Source organism: Lepisosteus oculatus, chromosome 3 (genome assembly GCF_040954835.1).
Source record: "Lepisosteus oculatus isolate fLepOcu1 chromosome 3, fLepOcu1.hap2, whole genome shotgun sequence".
Classification (NCBI taxonomy): domain Eukaryota; kingdom Metazoa; phylum Chordata; class Actinopteri; order Semionotiformes; family Lepisosteidae; genus Lepisosteus; species Lepisosteus oculatus.
In genome coordinates, this window is record NC_090698.1 from 39,525,388 (window position 1) to 39,538,433 (window position 13,046).

Below are 13,046 nucleotides of genomic sequence, written 5' to 3' on the forward strand. Positions count from 1 at the left end.
ACACCAGCTGTCCACTGCTTCTCTTTGAGAGCATCTGAGGACCCTGTTCCATTGACGACATCCAAATCACTGGGCTGTCGGGCTTTTTTTGATTCTCGTTCTCTCAGCCCGAAACAACTCTGTGCAGCAGCAGCCTGGATTAAACTCAAATTCTTACAATCCCTGCAGCTACATACACTTTGAGCAGTAATGAGGCAAAATAACTTTGTTCTGGCAAAAAAATAATTTGAATAGAGCTGTGAAGTCAAAGCCTAGCACTAAAGGAAACCTGGCACAGCACAGAGTTCTCAGGGCAAAAATATGCCAACAAATACAAACTTTGTAGAACAAATACCTGAGCGGTGAAATAATCTTTATCAAATAATACTATAGCATTGCCTTGGTTGTTTCCATGTTTACATTTTTATTTTCTTTCAAATATGCAAATACCTTTTGTTGTTTGTAATTTAGTATTGTGTTGAAAGTTTTTTTTTACTTTTTTTAACTTGAGAGGAGCTGATAAAGAAACAGAACCTTCTTTATCAAGAACAGAGAAGCAAAAAAGTATCCAAGACAATTTACCCTACAACAACACAGACCAATTTCCCAGAAACCAAATTATCTTCCAATATGTTTTTGGACTAGAAGAGGGAACAGGAGCAGCCGGAAGACACCTGAGCGAATATACAAACTCCACACAGATACTGTAGCACCCCAGATACGGAATTGAACCCAGGGCCTCAGCCCTGTGAGGCAGCAATGCACTGTACTACCATGCTGCCCATTAAATGGAGAACATTCTTTAAAAAAAACAGTTGCAAGAGCAATTTGAAAGAGGAAATACAGCATGTGACCAACATGGTTAAACCACAGGCCACTGCAACAGACTTTTTTCAGTAAAATAGGACGAGTGATCAGATATTAGTATGAAGAGTAACACAGGCATTAAAATAAAACATTATTGAGTTTTATCTTTAAAATCCACCTGCTTAAAAAAAATCAGCAAACACCCTCTTAATCACCTAGTACAAGAATAACTAACAATTTGTTATATTTGGACATTTATCTTTTAATCATTACTTCGTATTCATTTAGTGAAATCAAGAAGTTAAGACAAAAAAAGGCAGGTTAAAACTAACAAATGGCATTTTCTCTCAGTTCCAGAAAATGTGTTCAGGTGAATGGGCTAAACACCACATTAACAAATACAAACACTTGACAGAACAGAATGGTTTAAATGCTTATGTCTGCATTAATCTGTCAGTACTATACTAGACTACAGGTCAGGATGATAAATAAATGGAATTTTACTATTGGAATAATAGTTTTAAGAATTCATTACAATACAGGCAAGACACACTTTCAAACAAATTGCTCCTTTTATGCTCTACATTAGTGGAAAAAAAAAGTCTAAAATAAGGCTAGTTTTCCAGTGTACTGGGGATGGGTCGGTGTACAACAACAAGTTATGCTATCTCATTATCCACCTAATAGAAAAGGGGAAGGTACTGAATTTCCTCTTTTTAGAAAGGTTACAAAGGCTATTTGGCCCATCTAGCTTGTATGGTAATTAGTAGCTGAATGATCCAAGGAACTCATTCAGCCATTTCTTAAAAGAAGCCAGGGTATTGGCTTCAAGAACATGGCTGGATAGTTGTTTGTTCCATACTCCCACAACCCTTTGGATAAAAAAGTACCCTCTATTCTCGGTTATCAATGAGCTTCCATAGTTATCACTAGTTTCATTTTTGTAATCCAAGCAGAAGAAGAAGGAAACATTTAAGTTTAACTTAGAAACTTTTCACATCAAATCTTTTCACTTACAACTTTTAATGTACAAGTACTTGCATTTGGGAAACTACTTTTACTCTTTAAAAAAATACTCTGTTTTTTAATTCACTAAATACCTGTAATACCTGCATTATCGCAAAATTTTTGACAACTTTTCCCATCTATAAAAGACAAAAGCACCTTCCATGACACTTAAAAATAATTATTTTGAGGATCTACACTACAAATGTTAATTTCCTGTGCTTTGTATAGCAATATGTTAATTCCCAATCTACCTCAAAACACAATACTCAGGTAGAATCTTACCTGAGACTATTCTGCCTAACTTTTTTTCCTTTTTACACAACTGGTTTTGTGTGCTTGACAACAATATCACTTTTGAAGCGAAAGACAGAACAACAATAATTATTGTTATTGCAATTGGTATAGACCATGATCTTAAACACTATTAATCTGAAACCATAAATCACTCAAGGTGGGACAAAAAAACATTCTTTTATCAAGGTGGTAGAAATATTTATATTGCTGTTAAGAGCTTAAACAAACACCCGCTGCTATTAACATTGACGGTATTCTCCCTAGCAGTAATTAAATCCCTTACACTACCACCAGCAGCTATATCACCCTGCAACTCACAACTGGCAATCCACTGTGAGTGTGTGAGTCTGTGAGTGTGAGTCTGGTCAGTACCTGGATGGGAGACCTCCTGGGAAAGCTAAGGTTGCTGCTGGAAGAGGTGTTAGTGGGGCCAGCAGGGGAGGCTCACCCTGAGGTCCATGTGGGTCCTAATGCCCCGGTATAGCGATGGGGACACTGTACTATAAAAATGCATCATCCTTCAGATGAGACATAAGACCGAGATCCTGACTCTCTGTGGTCATTAAAAATCCCAGGGTATGTCTCGAAAAGGGTAGGGGTGGCCAAATTTCCAATTGGACTTTACCAGCCATGGCTTCCTAATAATCCCCATCTATGAATTGGCATCATCACTCTGTTTCTCCTTCCCTCTGATAGCTGATGTGTGGTGAGTGTTCTGGTGCACTATGGCTGCTGTTACATTAAGTGGTGCTGAACATTGGTGGTGGAGGGGGGGAGTCCCCATTACCTGTAAGGTGCTTTGAGTGGAGTGTCCAGAAAAGCACTATATAAGTTTAAGGCATTATTATTACTATCCTGATTCCTTATGATAACCAAGTAATTCTTTGGTGAATACTGATTTTGTATTGATAAAAAACTATAGATGGTCAATGTCCTTTTTTAAAATGTCTTTGCAGACACAAACTGCTAAACCTTGCAGTACTTAAAGTAGATATAATATGTATTTTTAATTTTTAGCAGTATATCTATGCACTAGAAAGCAAAAAATAAGAGACACAATATTTTTGAATTTGAAAGACAAAACAATTCCAAAAAGCAGCCAGATACACTAAGACACGGGAAAAAAACACAACACAGTACTGCTTACCTGGATAATCTTCAGATACGTGCACTGAGTAGGACACCCTGAAGAAATAAAAAGTCAGTTACTGAATGGTAATAGTATTTGATCATTTTTAGCATAATACAAAGACCATTTACATATGTCACAAGTGTTCATATGTAAAAAGTTTTAAAATAGCGTATATTGCCACTATGGTATGACTGATAGTAATTGAAATGGTATTATTAAAGTCATTAAATTGAAATAGCTACTACCACTGTGTCTGATATTAAACACAATGAATTAAACACTACTAATATGGCTTAAAATAGTGCAAAGTGTTAAATCACAGATACAAATATAAATATTCACTAATGATGTAGACTATCTGCATCTAATAATGTATCATGTAATTCTAACGGAACAGTATAATATATGCTGTGTTTATTCATGAAGTTCTTGTATAACAAAAAAGATACACTTTTCTGATATAGTTGTAAACAAGGCAAAAAACATCTAAAAGCAAATGCAGAAAACTGTTTTAAAGGGATAAATCTGAAAGTGGAATTTCGTCTTGTACTCTCCAAATTTAATCCCATAATGATGACCTATGTATAATTAACCCCACAAATCTTTCTTCAAAACAAAAATCTTCAGGTGCAAACAAGTCTGGTTTAATCCATTTAAACTGCATCTCTGTAGTAATTTATAAATAAGAGTTACTTTGCAGAAAACATTAATTCAGTTTATTACAAGAACAAAATATTAAAGTTAAAAATTAAATATGATCCAGTTATTAAGGCTTTTAAGAAACTTCCATACAATACAGAAGCAATTTTGGAAAAATAAAATATGGGTTAAATGTTAGTAGCAAGCAAAGTATGTATAATTGTTAATACAAAAATCATGGTGCACCAACAATATCCTGAATACTGAAGCAAAGCATTGTTACAGTTAGATGTCTATTAGCATTACAGTACATGTAATTGTTATGTGTCAACTCACAAGTGACCAGAAAGACATCTGCCTCTTTCTGAAACTGATGAGTGACACTATGTTCAACCACACACAGTTAGAAAGTTCATAGTCACAAACATATAGCAGTAGTCACAAACGGCCAGAATGATATGGTCAGTAGGAACAGAAGCAGTCTGCAGTACTGTCTGTTTTGAAATGCTGACAACTCAGTGCCGATGCAAAAAATATTGCAGCAACTTCTGAGGTGCAAATCTGAAGCAGATCTGGGAGCCGATGATGTCTACCATGTGACAATTCAGTCAGCGGAGCACTTCTCAATAGAAAGGAGTTTGAACTTCAACAAAATGACAGCCAAGCAGCATTCTCGCTTTGTGCAAGATTTCCATTTCTCCATACTGTAATTTTAAGTTCAACTGAATGATAACCACAAAGTTAATTGACCAGTCTTTGAACAGGAGCAGAATGTGACACAGATCACATATTGACAACAGGACAAAATGACAGTCAGACAGTCATCCTGATTTGCACAGGAAAACTTAATCTTGCCACATTCCAACCTCACATTCACTTCTGATCCTCTAAAAGCATCAAATATCTAACACAGATTTCCAGTGATCAATGTTTTGCATTCCCATTGTACTTATCACCCTTTGGTGTTAGACGCATACTTACTTATGAATTGGATGAATTGCTTATTTTCAGTCTTTTGCACATCCCTTCTCCCATCCACTCCTTCCTGCACAACCATCAACTCTGTCATGATTTTTGTAAATTTTTCCTCCAACCACAACTACGGAAATTCTGCAGGACATGGGAGAGGAACTTTTCCAGGATCTCCAATCCTGGCTTGGCCACTCCCCCATTCTACTCACAACCCCTTCTTCAATCTGCACTGGTCTTAACTGCTGAACACTTCCCAGCTCACCTGTGGCTCCCTAGGAAGCCAGTAGGTTTCATCCCATTGGTTATTCCAGCAGCCAGCTCCGCCCCTCTACTCACAGCTCTTCCAGCCAGCAGTTTCTCATGGCCTGCTTACAGCTTTCACCGCTAGTAGCCTTGCCTTGCCACTTGTCTAGCTCTAGTACGCTGATAGATCAGTTTGTAATCACCTCTATTGCTGTGCTCACACTTTCCATAGCAGCCAACAATGCCCAAATCGCCATCTTCAAACCAGCCCTTCCCCATCTGCCGACGGACCTTCAGGAAGTTAAACAAGCCACCATCCTCATAACTGTCGCAGACCCTGGACTCACTGCTCCAACCACGATTCTGCCAGTACTCAGCCCTGTCACTCCAACTAGACCATCCCCTCTGAGACACGGACAGTTGCTCTACTGCAAAACGTTTTGAAAGGACCAGGCTGTTCTTTTATCTTAAACAGCAAGGTAAAGTTTAAAACTCTTTTTTTGCCACAGTATCTTGTCAATCAGCAGCAGCCGTAACAGCCTGATCGGTCCCTCAGCACATCCTGCTGACGTCACACCCTCTGGGACTGCAGGTCTAGTCTGGACCCCTGGGCTGTCCACAGCACTGCAGCACTATCCCCTGCTTTTTCCTTTGATGGTGTTACTTACTTCCTCTACCTCCCACTCACACTATGCCTGTAATTTCTCATCTCATCCTTTTTTTCGCAAGTTTCTGTCCCTTCTAACCAACATCTGGTTCAGTTTTGCACTTTAGAGATTGCAGTGATACTATATATGTTCAAACTGGGTCAGGCACCCCATAATGCTAGCTGTTCTTCCCCAAAGACTGTTTGGCCAATTAGCCACAGAACACATACACAAAAAAAGAGAAAATACAGTTGCAAAACAGTGAAAGAGGGATTCTGCATCAACTTAAACCATTTTGGTCTCTTGATGAAACAAACTTTAGAACCTTTCTACACCCATAACAGGTCATTGACTATTTAGCAAACAAGAACTGAGCTGCTCACTTCTCTTCTTCAAAAACTATTTGGCCAATGAACTGAGAAATCTCATTTAACGTTCAACTTAGTTTACCCACCCTGTGAAAATGGAATTTCATCTCCATGATGCCACCATCTATCAAGCTCTACAAACATCCTTTTTTTTATTTAGGCAAGATTTATATATAAGTTTTAAATGTTATTGCTTATAAAAGCTGTTTATGCAATGTCCATTTGGATTGGTTAGGTGATTCTATAACCTACATTGAGTCGGACTGTAATCATCAAGCTTCACTTCCTAATCATAAAAAGGCACAAATCTGCATAATGAAATCTCCACATTAAATTACACTACAACATTTTTTTAACAACTCTATTTTTTCACAGCATAGCTGACTGCACGGCAACCTTGGTGAACAGGTGTCCACACTAGGCCAGTACAATTTCTAGAGGTTAGAAGTTATAAGGTGATGCAGAGAACGTTTAGTTAGCACAGTGCCATGGAATTATGATGATACTGAAGTCATGATGAAACAAAGGCATGTATCATTATTTCAGAACAAGGATCTTAACCAGGTTAAGCAGGTTAGAAGATAGATACACATGTGACAATAATATGTGCTTTAGATGACAACACTGAGTCGAAAAATAAGCCCAAGGTTTAATCGTCAATTTCAGTTTTGACACAAACGTTAAGCAGAATGTTCACAATGCGGATCTTGATGAAGAAGATTAACCAGAAAAACAAACAAAAGCAGAAAGATCACCCACAGCACAGACTGCATGGATCATACCCAATTGAATGTCTACATTGTATATACAGATAGGGCTGCAATGAACTGGAACACCATGTTTTGACCACAAAAATAACTGAACACTGACAAAAACCTGAAATATCTGTGCAAAAAGGAAGTTTTTATTTTTTATTATGAGCTGCTTGTCTTAACCACATATCAGTATGAGGCTGCTGTGGTTAATAATGTTAAAATATACATTATTTAAAGTGGTAATTCACACTTGGGAATACAAAACATTCTGCTGAGTCAAATCCCAATGCCATGTGCACCATTTTTAAAGTGTCCACTACTCTTGTGATGTATGGTGCGTGACAATCAGTGAGTGGGGATTTAAAATAATATTTTTCTCAGTTGGTATTAAAAATCTCACTATTTTATATTACTGATCTTATTCAAAGTTCAGGTAGTAGTATCATAAGTACAGTAATTGTAAAGGTACATTTTGTACAAATTAAAAATCACAGTTAGTACATTAGCCCCCATAGATTTTCACAAGAGTAGCCAACAAGTTGGTTTTCATAAAGTATCTGAACTCTTGCAAATAATTAGAAGACACACAAACTCAAAGCACTGAAGCAATAAACATTTTGATGGTGATTTTCAGGAGCAATGCAAAATCCACTAAATCCACTGTTACCAATAGTAACACCCATAATGAAAGTGTCAAGAATTATCACTTTTTTAAAACAGAATATTAGAATAGACAATTATTTTTGCTATATCTTGTTTTGGTTTGGAAAAGCCGATTGAGTGATTCTTCTCATCAATGTAGTGAATCTACTTCATCCAAACAGCCCAACCTCAAGGCCCTCGTTTTAGAGGTTCAGCTCTGACTGGAGAAGAGATGAATCTCTCATCAAAAGCACCACATTCCTGCAAGTAGTTGCTGAGAGCCATGAGAGCACTGGATCCCCAATCACACCCTTCCCCTGGTGGTGCTGGTTGAGTCACTCAGGAGGCCCCAAAGCTATCAATTTTAGATCAATGTAAATTACAGTGGCTGCCAATTACATGCAGTGCCATTGCAGAAGCATTCAGACTCTTGCCCGGTTTTTACATTTTGTTGCTTTAAAGCCAGTAGCCATGACACTTTGAAGGAGCAACTAATAGTTTATACACACACAACATACTCCACACATTCAAAAAAATAAAAAAAGAAAGAAAGAGATCATTTATGAAATAAAATCATAAGTATTCAGCTCTGAATTAATTTAAGTGTAGACAATCATCTTAATGAACCGATTAGCAGAATGTAATAGTGGTTAATTACAATAATAGTAGCCAGCAGCCATATCACCCTGTAGCTCTCAACTGGCTACCCACCGAAGCTAAGCAGGGTTGTGCCTGGTCAGTACCTGGATGGAGAAGACCTCCTGGGAAGCTATGGTTGCTGCTGGAAGTGGTGTTAGTGGGACCAATGGGGGTCATCCACCCTGTGGTCTGGGTGGGTCCTAAAGCCCCAGTATAGTGGCGGGGACACTATGCTGTAGTGGGTGCCATCTTTCGGACGAGATGTTAAACTGGGGTCCTGACTCTCAGTGGTCATTAAAGATCCCTGGGCATTTTCTCATAAGAGTAGGGAGTTATCCCAGTGTTATCCGGGCCAAATTTCTCCCCTCGGCCTTAATGGCAGCCTCCAAATTGTCCCCATGTATGACTGGCTTGCACTTGCCCTGCAGTGGATTGGCGCCCTGTCCAGGGTGTACCCTGCCTTGTGCTTGTTGCTTGCCGGGTAAGCTCCGGCTTCCTGTGACACCGTATGGTATAAAGCAGTTTGGTGAATGACATGACATGACAATAATCGTAGTTGACATGATATCAGAATAAATACCCAATACCATATTCAAGCAAGGATTCAACCATGAAAACCAAGGAGCTTTCAAAACCGAGACCTTAAGACAACAATATCCCAGCGATTCCACGGTGGGGGTTTGTATGGAATTAAAAAATAAAATCTTCAATCTCACATTGGTTTTACAACAAAGCAACTACAGTTTTACGCAAAAGCTTGGGCACCCCTGGCCAAATTACATGTTTTGTTGATTTTCTAAGTGAAAAGAAGTTAACACAGCCTCTGCAGCGAACAAACTTAAACTTGACATATTTCTGCAAATTTTAATGCACAAGTTACTATTTATTTACTGAATTTAACAGATTAACAAAAAAATAAAACAGTTAACGTGGCATGTGCAAAAGTTTGGATCCAGATGATCCGCTAGGTTATAAAAACTTTGCATACAATTGTATATGATACTGCAAACATGTGGCAAAAGCTTTTAAGTTCACACAAGACAAAAATAGAACTTTTTAGTGTAAACGCAGAGTTTCATCTACCACAAACCCATTATAGTGCATCACTCAGTCAGCACCTTCTCTACTGTTAACCACGGTGGTAGCAGCATTGTGTTGTAGTTCTGCAGGGACCAGGAAGCTAGATAGGGTAGATAGTAACACAGATGGAGCAAAGTACTGGCAAATCATGGGGGGAAAGCTGCTTCAGGCCTTCTGAGATGACTGGGCAAAATATAAAAGGTAGGTTATGGAATAAATAATTGTAATATAAATATATAAAAATGAATATAATTTTGGGGAAATGTTTATACAGTATGTACCTTGCTTTCACTTTATAAGATTTATGTAAAGAAATAGCCATTTATTTTATATGGCCTATGCAGAACTGTTACACAATACATAGCAAGGATTCCAATTTTTTAAACACTGTGCATATCATGAAAAAAATGCACTGAAGTCCTCTATAACTGAAATGTGAGGTTATTCGTGGACTGCAGCCAGCAAACGCTTCATGAAAAAAGCAAAACTCAATTTGAGTAATATCGTGCAAGATCATACTCTGATTACTCCAACTTTTCATTCAGAAAAAAAAGACTGCACACACAATATGAATAAAGCTTAGCTATCATTTTTTGTACCACTCACTGCCGTTTTTGCTGTTTCATCTGTAGAATGTGTAAATAAATACAAATTACTTTATACAAATTGTTACTATAAAGGGAGAGATTGAGGCTCCAGCCAGCACCTGCTGATGACAGGCTGACCATTGCCCACAATTATAAAACAGCCAGTGTTCAGTATCACCTTTGAGCCAGCTTACAGCACACTATAAACTTGCTATTATGACCATCATTTTAACAAACCAATGTTCATAACACAGGTGAAAAGAGCAACATGTTTACTTTTAGATCTTTAGATACTTTTAGACCAGATATGCTTCTGGCAAATGAAGGCATTCCCTCTATTTTTATGTCGCTGTAAATCAATGAGACTGCCACCAAAATATACCATAAAATCAGTCATACAACAATACATAACATTTCTCTAAAATAAATTAGACTTCCATTTTAGATTGAATGTTTTAGATGTATGAGTTTGTGTATATACAGTAAAGCCAACATCTGCATGATTTAGAAGCTGTGGAAAAAATGAAAAACTATCTAGGCAGGGCTTATTCAGAGATCATGTTATTAATTGGAAGACTCCTGCCACTTGGATCTGCAAAGCACGTCATTATTTGTGAATTCTCTAGGCCCCGCTCCACTCTTCCTCTGAATGACAAATTAACTCAAGCCCTGTCCTGCCACCATAGCCTAGGCTACACAGTTGCTTTGAAGGCCCTTTCAAAGACAACAGCAGAATTAAAGGCCCATAAAAGCACATTGGGTTATATTACTTTGTTGCCTACAAGAAACACAGTTGATTGTAAAGCCTCACCTGTTTAATAATTTATTTTGAATACTGACTAGAAAAATGAGAGGTGATAATACATCAAAGCCCCAGACACACACACTCACTTCACTTCACTCCACACTGTGGAAGGGAACCGGAACACCTGGAGGAAACCTGTGTGAACACACACACTCCACGCAGATAGCACCCCAGGGCCAGAATTGTACCCTAGGCCCCAGCCCTGCAAGGCAGCAATGCTAATCACTCCACAGTGCCAGCCTGCCAAGTTACTTGCCCTTTACAAATATTAAACCAACTAATCAAATGAGGTTCATTTTGCATTATAAAGGCTGAGCAGGAACAGAAGGCAGCTGCTCTGTGATTTTCTTAGTCATTCGGTAGTCTTTCCTTTTTCAGTCACGGCACCCGTAATTTGAAGGAAATGCAAACTTAGCATGCAAAAAGGTAAAACCCAGAATGGAAGTTTTGAATTCATCGATCAGTGGTTTTAAGCTATTCATGTTTACTATAATCTCTTGCATCTGGTGATTTTATGTGAAGTCTTGTCTCAACATAACTCAGCAAGTATAGCAAAAAATTTTTTTAAGCAGAATTTCTGTCATAGTAGAATTATTTTTGTAATTATATATTAGCTGCTTTGCGATAATGGGTGTAAGGATAAAAAGTATTGTAATAGTCTCCTATGTATACAGGTATTTAGTTCAATCATAAATTTAGCTAGGAATTGTATATCACAAAAATACGTTGGAGAACAATTTAGTATAATTACATTACATAATAAGAAAGAGGCAATGAAAATTGGTCTCTTTTAACCTAAGCTTAATACTGATTTTTATGTAATTTTTGCAATCATCTCTTCAAATAGATAAAACTAATTTCCAGACAATAATTATAACTTATATTATTATTTTAATTATATCATATATCTGGCCATGTAGGACTAAGGTATTGATTGTATACAATGTATTTCTAAAACATCAGTGCTTCTTAGGTCAAACATAACATGAATTGTACCCCCTTTTCAGACTTATATTCCAGTTGCACCTGAAACAAGTTTACCTTGATACTATTTGTTGATTATTTCCCTTTTAATACAATGTAAAATGTATTAAAAATTTAATTTCAATAAGGTTTAAAAAGGTCTTTGGATCCAGAAATCCAACAGTGAATGTCATTTCAATTCTGACATCAAAGTCGCATCAGATGATAACTGGAGCATCTTCTCTTGTTCAGCACAGATGAGGCCGTTGGGTATTCCTATGACATCAACAGTAAAGGTGTTCCTGATCCACTCTGGTGAGGCTTCAACTAGAAAATACTCCAAGAACTGTTCTTCCAATGACAAGGGGTGCACTGCAATCACATCACAAACAGCAGCATCAAGTGCCAGACCATATATGTGCAGATAGTTCTCCACAGTTGGGAAAGCAGAGACATCACTTGCATTGATTCAATTAACAAAAAGCTGCAGCTTTTTCTTCATAGCAGTGATCTTGTCAGACATGTCAAAAATTGTTAAAGAGAGAACCTGCAGTCCCATATTTAGCTCATTCAAATGTGTGAATATATCAGCCAGGTAGGCTAATTTTACCAGCCACACTGGATCATCAAATAGACTTGTCAAGGGAGATTGCTGGTCATGCAAAAACATCTGTACCTCAGAGTGCAGTTCAAAGAGCCTCGTGAGCACTTTGCCCCTTGATAACCATCTCACTTCAGTACTGTATGTAGCAAAAGCTGCACATGTTCACTGCCCATTTCATTACAAAGCACACTGAACAGCATAAATTAATTCTTGATGAATCAGCCTTGATAGAATTTACAACTTTGACAGCAGAGTCTAACACAGATTTAAAATCCTCAGGCATTTTCTTGACTGCCAAGACCTCGCGGTGGATTCTGCAGTGCGTCCACTTTATATCTGGAGCGAACTCTCCAATTCATGCAAATTCACCGCTGTGTCGGCTTGTCATCGCTTTAGCACTGTCTTTACAAACTCCGACGCATTTTTTCCAGTCAATGCCATTCTCTTAGATGAATTCATTAATAAGCTGAAATGTGTGCTCTCCTGTAGTTCTTGTTGGTAGTGGCTTACAGAACAGAAAGTCCTCATGGGACGTACCCTCAAACTCATATCTAACGGAAACAAGCAAATTTGCCAAATCAACGACTTCTACAGACTCATCTAATTGCAGTGAAAAGTATCTGCTCATCTTAATGCGCTCTGTTAGCGTACTTTAGACATCATCTGCCATATCAATAATTCTACGAGTGACTGTGTCATTCGAAAGGGCCACCAGGTTGAGCTGTTTAGCAGCTTTTTCTCCACACATACTACGTGTCAGCTCTTTTGCCATCGGTAAACAAGTTCTTCACCAATAGTGTGGGGCTTACCTGCTTTAGTAATCCTCAAGCTTGCATAGTAAGATGCTTCTTGGGCTTTGGAAACTGGAGTGACACTGTTCCT

General features: G+C 38.0%; 1 protein-coding gene across 1 annotated transcript in view; it reads right to left on the bottom strand.

The window, feature by feature from the left end:
- parp8 (poly (ADP-ribose) polymerase family, member 8) overlaps positions 1 to 13,046 on the bottom strand; it is a 104,494-nt gene that overhangs the window by 62,975 nt on the left and 28,473 nt on the right. Inside the window, exon 3 of the mRNA XM_015365111.2 lies at positions 3,236 to 3,273. Coding sequence (XP_015220597.1) covers positions 3,236 to 3,273 — 38 coding nt within the window. The remainder of the gene's footprint in view (positions 1 to 3,235; positions 3,274 to 13,046) is intronic.